At 24.1% G+C, this 12,211-nt stretch overlaps 1 protein-coding gene and 1 long non-coding RNA gene across 6 annotated transcripts in view; both read left to right on the top strand.

Annotated features, from left to right (window-relative positions):
- Window positions 1-12,211, top strand: part of LOC127284076 (uncharacterized) — a 77,870-nt gene that overhangs the window by 15,515 nt on the left and 50,144 nt on the right. The gene's annotated exons all lie outside the window — the stretch shown is intronic.
- LOC127284070 (uncharacterized) overlaps window positions 1-12,211 on the top strand; it is a 50,334-nt gene that overhangs the window by 11,421 nt on the left and 26,702 nt on the right. For 2 of the 5 annotated variants that reach the window (XM_051309357.1, XM_051309355.1), the window contains exons 1-2: window positions 3,231-3,491; window positions 8,273-8,811. In XM_051309357.1, coding sequence (XP_051165314.1) covers window positions 8,628-8,811 — 184 coding nt within the window. In that variant the 5' untranslated portion in view covers window positions 3,231-3,491; window positions 8,273-8,627. Of the gene's footprint in view, window positions 1-479; window positions 523-3,230; window positions 3,492-8,272; window positions 8,812-12,211 lie in introns of those variants that run through there. The other 3 variants (XM_051309356.1, XM_051309358.1, XM_051309359.1) reach the window with 3 other exon arrangements.

The raw sequence follows: 12,211 nt of genomic DNA, 5'->3' as shown, positions 1-12,211 counted from the left end.
ATTTATAATAATAAGAATAATAAAAAATATATTAAATTAATAATATAATAATTATAATAATTTATTTTATTATTTAATACAATTTTATTACATTTAGTTAACATCGAATTTTTTATATCAATGAAAATTGATTCTAACTTTAAATTTTCGTTTCTTATGAGTTAATTTTTTTTTTAATTTATGAAAACAAAAAATTTTTTAAAAACACCTCTTTAAATATTTATATATTTGAAATTTAAAAATGTCTACTAATGGAATATTTAAAGTTTTCAGAAAATTTGTTTAATTTAATTTTAATTTTAATTTTCATATTCAAATTCAAAAAAATTGAATTTTTTTTTCCTCAAAAAATATGATACTAAAAATATGTTTTTATATTTAACGATTTTTAAAGAAATTTTTAAGAAAAATTGTTTCTACTTTTTTGAAATATGTATCTCTTTTTTTAATAAAAAATTTTTAATGAAAATTTGTTTTAGGTACTGGCAGCAGAAATAATCCGTACCAACGGAGATCGCACCGGTAAGACTTGAAAATATTTATAATAAAAATAATTATTTTTATAATAAAATTATACTATATATGGGCGATTCCATGTGAAATTTACAAGCTACAAAAAAGTTTCAGTTTTTCATCAACTTTCAAAATAATGTTAACGAAAAAAAATAATTTTGAAATTTTTTTTTAGAGAAAAAAGTACGATTTTTTATAAACAAATTAAATTTTTTTTAAATTTAGGGGCGATTTTTTTTTTACACACATGAAAATAATAAGAAAATTTTGTAATAAGTTTTGGAGTGGACCCTGATGACCCTTCTGTTTATATAATTTGTTTAAAAAAAAATTTTTTACTTTTTTTCGTTTTTTTTTTATTTTTCAAAATAAAAAGTGTTTTGGGCACGCGCAAGCATCTTTTAGTAAAGTCATAGAAAAGCAAATTAAAATACATTTTATTTTGAAAAATCAAAAAAAAAAAACAAAACAAAATTTTTTTTTTTAAACAAATTATATAAACAAAAGGATTATCAGACCCACTCCAAAACTTGTTACAAAATTATCTTATTATTTTTAAGTGTGTAAAAATAAAAAAAAAAATCGCGCCCAAATTTAAAAAAATTTAATTTGTTTATAAAAAATCGTAATTTTTTCTAAAAAAAAAAATTTCAAAATTATTTTTTTTTCGTTAACATATTTTGAAAGTCGATGAAAAAGTGAAACTTTTTTGTATGTTGGGCATAATTCCTATAAATTCAATACATTTTAGAGTTAAATGTCATTAAAATTAGGTGTATTTTTTAAAAACTCGAAAAAATCAGATTTTTATAAATTCATAACTCAAAAATTTGTGAAAAAAATGAAAATGTAAACTTTTTTTTTCTATAAAGATCGAAAAAAAAATATGTGACGCTCTCTGAACAAAGGGAACATAGAAGCAAACAAATTATAGGTTATGTTTATTGTAGTTTTATCATTATTAAAAGTTTCTTTTTACTTTTGTAAACTTAAAATCAGTTTTTGTTAAATATTTTGAATGTAATGAAGACTTAAATATCAATAATTTATATTGAAAATTGATTTTCTTTGTGTATTTTCACTTCAAAAATTCAAAACATAACCTATAATTTTTTGCTTCTAAGGTCCCTTTTTTCAGAGCGTGTCACATATATATTTACCGAATTTAAAATGTCATATAGGTAAATTTCACGTGGAATCGTCCATATACATAATTTTATATGTAATGCTCTCTTAAGAAAGGGATCTTAGAAGTAAACGAATTATAGAGGTTATGTTAACAATAGTTTCACTAAAAGTTTGTTATTTTATTTATGTAAAATTAAAATAATTTTTTATTAAATATTTTTTATATATATGTAATGATGATAATAATGTTTATTGAGAATTGATTCTTTTTGTTTATTTTTATTGAAAAATTTCAAAATATAATAATAACCTATCATTTTTTGCATCTTAGGTTCCTTTCTTTATAGCGCGTCACATAAATTTATTTTATAATTAATAAGAAATAAATGTTGAATATCTAATTCAAAAGAAAAAAATAATTATAATAATTAATAATAATAATTATTATTATTCGCAGTCTAGTAGAAAAATCGTTTGTGGGCCCAAAAGGGTAAAAAAAAAAATTTCCAAAACAATATCATATCATCGTATTAAAAGTTTTTGGGGTCGCTGAATCCAAATTTAAGGTCAGATTTAAAAAATTCAAAATGGCGGACCAAATATGGCGGAAAAAATGTAAAGTTGATTCGATTCGTTGAAAATTTGGTACTCGGGGGAATTTTTGGGTCGCTGAATCCAAATTTGATATCAGATTTTAAAAATTCAAAATGGCGGACCCAATATCTGCCGCCCCAACAAGAATAACCGTATCTGCATTTAGGATGAGTCACCTACTTGCCACTGCCACTGCCACCAATAAGTGACTTAACCAAAATGTAGTTACTGCTACTCTTGTTGGGACGGCAGATATGGCAACCCAATATGGTAGAAAATTTTAAAATTGATTCGATTCGTTCAAAATTCAGTACTCAGGGGTTTTCGGGGTCGCTGAATCCAAATTTGAGGTCAGATTTGGATTCAGCGACCCAAAGTACCGAATTTTGAACGAATCGAATCAATTTAAAAATTTTCTACCATATTGGGTCCGCCATTTTGAATTTTTTAAATCTCACCTCAAAATCGGATTCAGCGACCCCGAAATTCATTGAAACTCAAATCGAATTATGTTTAGTATTTTTTTTCCAATGTGGACATATATGCGTCCAAAATCACAAAGGTGGCACGACTTTTTTTGGACATATATGGGTCATCGACTGTCAAGGGGTTAATAATAATTATAAAAAAAAATACAGAAACTAATTAAGAAGTTTCTGAAGTTTCATATATGAATGCCAAGAACTTTGAAAGGGGAATATTTTGTGAAATTCCTCAAAACGCTTTGGATGCAAATTGCAATATATAAATGTATATATATATATATATATATATACAGAGAAGGGACTGTTTTCTCTCATCCCACTGGATCAAAACTCAACATATACAACAGTATAAGCACGCATAGATTTCAATGAGAGAGTGAGTTGAGTTTAAAAGTTTTCTGGCTCTATTCTGGCTTCTGAGGGATGTGGGCATTTATTAATAGAGATTAAACTCCGCGTCGTGTTGGGACGTGTGCAAAGTCTCCCGCGCAGACTTTACCGAGATCATGGCAGTTTGACTTACGCCTTCCTTTCTTTTAGGCTATATCAAAATCTTCAACTCGCGCTCGTATTATAAACAAATAGAAAATAATTATCGATTAATAATATTCGCATCATCGGTGGTGATTTAAAAAAAAAAAAAAAAAAATCCCTCAGTTTCTCTCCACAACAAAAAAAAAAACCAATTAACCGTGAAGTGATCAATTTTCTACATAGTGAATGGATTTGATCAAAACAATATGTGAAAAACCGCAAAGTTTCAGTTTAAAAGTATTTAACATTAAAAAAAAAAAAAAAAAATTTATTCGATCATTGCAAAAACTACATATTTTACAATTTTATAAAATTTAAAAATGTAGTTTTTGCCGAATGATTTACAAAATACTAAATAATTTTTACTTTTAATTTTTCTTTGGAAATTTTTTTATTGAGGATTCAATTACGAATGAATAAAAAAAAATGCAAAACGAGAATTTTAATTCAAAGAGAGTTTCTGCTGCTTAATGAGAAAGATTTTCTATTTAGGAAATTGTGAATTAGAGACCTGTTGATGAGTATACGGAATTGAGAAACGATAAATTTTGAATATATAGCTCTCTGGATTTTCAATTATAAGAGAATATAACATAACGAATGAAGTTTTGCCTCTCTCTCTCTCTCTCTCTTTCTCTCTGTTCTCGATTAACTGCTACTCACAATTGGTTCATCAGTTTGGTGCAATTTTAACGCTTGGATGCGTTCGATTGACGTAACTGCTATTATTACAAGAGAACATATTAAAGACACAGAGCCAGTAACGTTGAGTTTGCCCTTTGCACTAAAACTCATTATCGTTTATTATGTGATTTTTTCTTTTTATTTTTGTAAATTTAATGTATAATAATTAATGTAAATATTTGAATTTATCAAAATACAATTTCCGGTCGATGATTCTTCTTTTGTAAGTTTCTAAAACAACAAAAAAAAAAATATTTTTTCAAATCCACTGCAAAAATGATAATAATATTTATTTGAAAATGTCCCAACACACATTTAATGTCACCTATAAATGTCTATAATTGCAATGACACTAATAATTGCTTTGTTTTTATAATTATATAAATGTTAATTGTTTATTTTTGTCGATTCTAACTTACTTCACTTTTTTTTCTATTCTTCACCTTATCATGATTAATCTTATATATGACTAATAAATTATTTATTTATTAATAATATAAAATTACTATTAATAATAAATTAAATTATTATTAATAAAAATAATGAAATTACATATTCAAAAAAATTAAGTATTAAAATTATTAAATGTACCTATATTATTATTTTTTTTTTATAATTAATGCTCTTTTTTGTCCTAATTTTAATAATTTAATAATAAAATTCTAATAAATGGGCAAATAATGTTGTTGAATATATTTTTGTGCAAAAAAAAATTAACATAACATAACCTCAAAACTAAAAAGTTGTTTTTTAACAACAAATAAAACTTAATAAATAAAAATAATTTTATCAAATTTTGAAAGATTTAGTTTCAGGCCTCGGATCGACTTTAAGGCACAAAAAAATTCGTTTCAGTCGATTTATATTCCAAAAACAATTCGAAAAAGTCGATTTTTTTTATTTTAACAAAATTGAATTCGTTAATGAATATTTTACTTTAAATAACTAATGTTAATTAAATGCATTTTATAATTTCTGTAATGAGAATAATTCTATAAAAATATTATCAAGAAAATTTATTTACAATATTTCACAATTGAACTAATTGTAAGACAAATATTTTCAAAATTTTATTTAAGTAGAACAAATTACCAAAAAAATTCTTGAAGTTACATTTTTATAATTTTTTGAAATCTGATTTAAGCAATTTATTCGAATTACAAATTTTGTCATAGTTTTTTTAGTTTTGATGATCAAAATAATTTCAGCCAAAAACTTAATCAAGTTTTATAGATTTTTTATTAAAAATTTTTTTTAAATAATAATAATTTTGGAAGAGTTAAAGTTGAAATTATTAGAAATGATTGAATTTCAAAAGATTTGGTTAATTTTCAGACAATAATTAAATTTTACAGTTAACTAAAAATAATTTATCAAATAATTTTATAAATAACATTTTCAAAAAGTAATTGAATATTCGAAGATTTACAATTTAGATTTTAGAAATTAATTGAACATGAAGTGATTTTTAAATTAAAATTTTTCATGATTTCTGTTACTAAACAATTTATTAGAAACTGGAGACAAAAATACAATAATTTGAAAACTTTTTAAGTAAAAAATGGTTTTAGATAGTTGAATTTTCGAAGAATATTATAAAAATCATTAAAAATAATTTTGATTTCACGAGAATAATAATTCAAATTATTAAATTTCAAAAAAAATTTAAATGGACATTTTTAGAAATGATTAAATTTTAGAAGCTTTTAAATTTAAATTTTTGAAAATAATTAAATTTCAATTGAAATTTTTGAAAATAATTGAATTTTAGTTGATTTTAAATTGAAATTTTTGAAAATAAATGAATTTTAGTTGATTTTAAATTAAAAATTTTCAAAATAATGTAATTTCAATCGAAATATTGGAAAATAATTGAATTTTAGAAGCTTTTAAATTTGAAATTTTTGAAAATAATTAAATTTCAATTAATTTTGGAAAATAATTGAATTTTAATTGATTTTGAATTAAAAATTTTGAAAATAATTGAATTTCTATTAAAATTTTTGAAAATAACTGAAGAATTTATTATAGAAATTACACACAAAAATTGAACTTGAAAATTTTTTTTAATTGCAAAATGCTTTCAGATAATTTAATTTTCAAAGAATATTATAAAAAATTATTAAAAATAATTAAAATTTTTGCAAATAGTTTAATTTCAAGTGATTTTGAATTTTTGGTAATTTTATTTGCTAATTTTTTTAAAATTATAAACAATTATTAAATTTCATAAAAATTTTTTATTCAAAAGTAGTTTAAGATCATTGAATTTGTGAAGAATTTCATTAAAATCATTAAAAATAATTAATTTAGTGAAAAATTTTAGTTAACAATTTGTTAAATAATTGAAATAAAGAAGATCTATGAAGAAGATTTGCATTGTATTTTTAAAAAAAACGTATTTTGTTTTAAAATTTTGTAAAAAAAAAATTTTTTAAAAGTCGAAAATGTCACATTTTATTAAAATAAGTCGAAAAAAGTCGTATTTTTGAAAAAAAAGTCGGTGTAAAAATCGAAAAAGTCGTGTAATCCGTGGCCTGCAGTTGTAGAGTTTTTAAAATGAATTATTTTGAGGTTATGTTACAAGTACCCTTAATTGACAATTTTATTTACTTTATATTTCTAACCTCAATGACGGAATTTAATAACATTTTAAAATTTACTTTTTTTATAATTACTGAATTTAGTTGATATTTAGTTTTTATTTCAAATTTTCTAACATGGAATATTTACTGAACTGTTCTATAAATAATCGAGAAAACAATAAATTTCTATGCGTAATGTATATAGATTTAATCTTTGCGTGATTCTGGGAATTTTTTTTTTCGATAACTAATATAGGTCGAAGCACTGTTTACATCGTTTGAGTCATATATAGAATTTGTATTGTATGAAAATAAAAGAATTCGAAGCAAGATAGAAATATGCTTCGAAATATATGGAATTCGAAAAAAAAACATTTCTGAAAACAAATATCTCTTTCTGGTAAAAAATCGAATTTTTTTTTTTAAGAATTCACTTTCTCTCTATAGAAAAAAAAGACAAGTTTATTGTCTCCGCAACAAAAACGTACAAAAAAATAATTTTTATTTTTAATTTGCAAACATTAATATTCAGGAAAGGAAACATTTTTGTGATCCTATATTCAAATAGAAAATTTAGACGCATTTAACGAAATATTTAAAATTCAAATTTAAGGCCAGGTCCAAGTGAGGCAGCGCCATCTACATTGATACTAAAATTTTGGAAAATTTTCAACAGCCTTTTCTTGAAAACAAGAAGCGGTAAAATGCTTTTTCCTTTATGGATAATTGATTATTGGCAATATATACACCAGCTAAAACTTTTTTTGAGTTTAAAATAATAAATAAAATTTCATGTCAATAAATTAAATATGAGCACTTTTTTCACAAAAACTGTAACAGTACTTTCTCAGAAATTCCATTAAAAAATGCAATTTCCATTTGGAAAATTAATAAACGCTAAAAAATACACGACCTAAGATTTACCAATCACGAAAATAACAAAAAAAAATTTTATTAAATATTTAACATATTGATACTGCTTTACTGATTGTGACAGCCCTTTGGTAGATTATGTATTTCAGGTGGTTAGCAACAGCGCCAATCTCCTCCTTTTAGCAAAACCGTGAAACGTCTGGTAACATATATAACCTGCCAAACGGCTGTCATAATGAGTAAAATGTGTTATGATAAAATACTTTTTTTTCGTTATTTTCGTGATTGGTAAATCTTAGGTGGTGTATTTTTTAGCGTTTATTAATTTTCCAAATGGAAATTGCATTTTTGATTGTAATTTCTGAGAAAGTACTGTTACAGTTTTTGTGAAAAAAGTGCTCATATTTAATTTATTGACATGAAATTTTATTTATTATTTTAACTCAAAAAAAGTTTTAGCTGGTGTATATATTGCCAATAATCAATTATCCATAAAGGAAAAAGCATTTTACCTTCTTGTTTTCAAGAAAAGGCTGTTGAAAATTTTCCAAAATTTTAGTTTTAATGTAGATGGCGCTGCCTCACTTGGACCTGGCCTTAATGACAACGAATTCCATAAGGATCTGTTTCCAACAACAGAATATTTTACACTCATTATTTTAAAAACTACATTATATTTGAAAACAATCGTTTTTTTTTACCATCGGACAAATAAAATCTATATTTTGTTTTGAAATAAAATATAGTTGCAACCTGAGCAGAAATAACTGTGAATTTCGAAAAAAAGCTGAGAAAAGTAAAATTTTTTTCTGACTCATACAAAAAGTAGACAGAAACTCGAAACCCCTTTCTATGCAACAATTCTTAATTCCGCAGATATGTAATTAGGGTCTTTGTTCAAGTGCGTTTATGAGTTTAATTGAGTGACGTCACATCGTCGCAGTGTGCGATCACATTTATGAAATATAATGTAGAATACTTTATAGTCATGAGGAGACTGGATCATCCATTTTTTCAAACATTTATCACAGTGTATTGAAGTTTATATTTTTTTTTTTAAATCTAAAAAAATATCGAAGTGTTTTCAAACTTTAATGTGAAAAGAGTAAAAATAATAAAACTTTCCAAAGACGAGTGACAACAAAAAAGTGAAATAAAGCATTAGTTTGAAGAGTACAACTATGCTTTAGTGAAGGAAAAAAAAGGGCTTTTAATAGTGAAGGATTTTCAAATGATGCTAGTGCTTCTACTTTGCGTCATCATGAAGATAGCAGAGTTCTCTGTGGGGCGAGTTAGTCCCCCTTTACAAACTCAAACACGACCGCCACATCAGCCATGTTGCAATAAACGAAAGCGTCGAGATCGACGACAATGCCGGAAGTCCAATGACAAATGCAAATGCTGTTTTCTAAAACGTAAGATCAATTTCGAACAATAAATGTCACTTAAATATGTCATATGGGATTTCTTCTAAATGATATATATCATTTTAAAAATATGAGAAAAAAAATTTATTTCCATTACATTCTAAAGTTGAGGTCTATTTTTAGAAAAATCTTATAATTCCTAATAATTATTTTTCATATCCGCACAATTCATTTTTTTTTTTTTTTTTTTTTTTTTAATAAATAATTCAGTTTTCTAATTCAAATAATCGGTTGCTTGACTACCCAATCAAAAATTTACTAATGGCGCAATACTGGCACCCAGTATTGGCGCCAGAGTTGGCGTAACTTTGGCATTGTGTGAAATATTTCAAAAATATTATTATATACAATAAAAATAATTTTACAAAATAATTTGCAAAAATTATTAATTATATATTTATTCATAGTTCACACCTTTTGGTTTTGAACGAACTTCTGATTTATATATATCTTATACATATTCTCATATGTATTACATAAAAATAAATCAAATTGCATAAAATAAAATGCAAAAATTATTAATGAGAAAAATAATTATTTTCCTTTTCTTATTATAAGATATAGTATATTTTTTAAATAATTAAATAAATAAAATATTTCATTAGAAAATTCTTGTTTGAATATATTTCATAAAGAATATTTTACAAATATTTTTATATCCATTGAGAAATGAATTTATTTTTGCAAGAAAATTACAATTTTTTATTTTTAAAAAAAATATTTCAACAATGCCAATTAAGGGTATGTGGGCAAAGGAAGTTTTTTTGTGGTTTGAAACTTACTCTGAAATAAAAAATGATTTTGGGTTAAAATTTTTGAGAAATGATTTTGTTTTGTACAAGGAATCTCGCTGTTCTACTCATTTACCATAATTTAACGTAAAATTAATAAAAATAAAGTAATAAATAGTAAAATAATGTATTTAATCGTAGTTCCTTCAGCGGCCACTTGCTCGAATTGGCGCTGTTTACTGGAGAACTGACACACTCAAGCAACGTCTGTGTATGCGCCGCCATCTTTGTTTTCATTTTCGTTTAAAAATGCCAATTTTTAAACTTCATTTTTTAATAATTTAACGCAAAATTATGTATTTTTCGGAGAACAGCGAGATTCCTTGTACCCAAATCTATCATCCCTCAAAATTGCAGACAAAAATCTTTTCTCATTTTAGAGTGAAATGTATACTACCAAAACACATTTTTCCATACTAGGTCATGTGGGTGGTTCCCACATACTCTTAAGATATATTTTGACCGGAAAATTTGGAAATTAATTTAATTTAAAAACAAACAAATTTCGAATTAGTTTCGCCAAATTTATGTTCTATCAAAAAGTCTTTTCAGAAATATCTTCTTAAAAATTAAAAAATTTTATTTTACTAAATACTAAAGATTTCGCTTTAAGTAAACTCTCTCATTGAAATAAATGCGGTCGTTGTTCAGTCCCTTCTCTATATACGAAGAGAGTTTTGCTATTTCTGGCCCACACTCGTCGTTAACGACGACTGGAAAAAAATTGAAGTGAACATGTTGTGTTAGCAAAAGTCATCTGGAATGTAAATAAAGTATAGAATCGGCTGTAGGCGCCACGCGCGTGACACATTTAACTATTAGACATCAAGAACATTGTGTGGTTGCGCCATTGTCTGCATAACATATATATGTATATAACAAAGCATCTTGCATTTATTTATAAAGCATTATATCTTGAATGGTAATCATAAGGGTCTGATATGAATAATATTCATTCTAAACATCTCAGTACTATATAAAAATCTCGTCAATTCATTCATTCTCAAATGCAAGAAATTCTATATATCCCAACGGATTTCACATTCTTGCAATCATTTCTGATATTATAATCCGATATATATATATGTATATATTTGTATATATAAATATGTAAATTTAATCTGACTTAAAACACAACAATTTTCACTTTGACAGTATCTCTATTTATTTACAAAAAAAAAAATTTTTTATAAAATTTGATATTAACACTAATGAAATATTTACATTATAAAATAATTTATTCAGAAAAATTATTTTATTGTAAAATATAAATAAACATTGTAAAATAAAATATTTCATTTAGGGTCAGTCCACTGACTTTCGTCTAATAGTAGTTGCGACCAAATTTTAAAAAAATCTAGTTTTAATATATGTGAAACTCGATGATTCCCTGAGTTCATTAACCATAATATTATGGTAAAAATTTTATTCCCTTTAAAAATATTAAATATCAAAAGTAGGAGGTTCACAATGTGATTTTGTAACCTTAAATTTTTCAATTTTTTTAAAAACGCTATTATTAAAAAACTATTAAAAATTAGATGTTGGAACTCACCAAAACCATAAATCACTTTATTTCGCACATAGGAACGAAAGAATTATTGCAAAAATTTATTATTTTTGGATGATATACGATTTTAAAAAAAATTTTATTTAAATATTCTCAAGATTTTTATTTACTTATAACTTTTTTGTCGGTGCTCCGAAAAAATTGAGGTTTTGCACAAAGATTTTTTATAATATTCTTTACCTTCTATTAAAATCTTACGAAGGTGTTTTGCTTCGTTTTGGAGATATTAATTTTCAAAATTTTTTATTTAAAAAGGTTAATTAAAAGACTTGAAGTTAACTAACCAAATTCAAACTGCTCCATTTTTTATAAAAATATATTAAAATGTAGCGATTTGAAATTGGTCAGTTAACTTCAAGTCTTTTAATTAACCTTTTTAAATAAAAAATTTTGAAAATTAATATCTCCAAAACGAAGCAAAACACCTTCGTAAGATTTTAATAGAAGGTAAAGAATATTATAAAAAATCTTTGTGCAAAACCTCAATTTTTTCCTCATTTTTATGTAAGTATGTCAATTTTTAATTGATTTCATGAAGATTTGTGCAAGATAGGACGATTTAAGTTTTAAATTTCAATGAAATTGAGAATGGAAAAAAATTTAGTTTTTGTCCATTATTATTAAAAATACAAGTCCTACAAAAAACTTTCACAGACAAAAAAGTTGGGCATTTTTATACTCTACATGGTAGTACGTTTCAAAATTTAAATTTTCGAATTTTATATTTTCTCATTTTTCGACGGCTTGACTGAAATTCTCTCTTCAAGCGCAGATCGAGTTATTGCCGGCGGGAGCTCAATTTAAAAAATTCAATAATAAAATTTTAATATTGTTTAGAAAAGTTATAAATTATTCTTTAGAAATTAATTATCTATTGGTAAAAATACAATTTTAGGTAAACGTTAATTTTTATTTTGTTTAATTCAATTGTTTTCATATTCAATTATGTTCTGAATTTAATTACATTGATTTAGAGATTTTTTGTTTATTATGGATCGTTTTTTACAATTATTTTTATCTATTTGTC

Source organism: Leptopilina boulardi, unplaced genomic scaffold, assembly GCF_019393585.1.
Source record: "Leptopilina boulardi isolate dan_hultmark-lab unplaced genomic scaffold, ZJU_Lbou_2.1 LbouV2_318, whole genome shotgun sequence".
Taxonomy (NCBI): Eukaryota; Metazoa; Arthropoda; class Insecta; order Hymenoptera; family Figitidae; genus Leptopilina; species Leptopilina boulardi.
The sequence above is the reverse complement of the archived record's forward strand: the minus strand, read 5'-3'. Positions and strand labels throughout refer to the sequence as shown.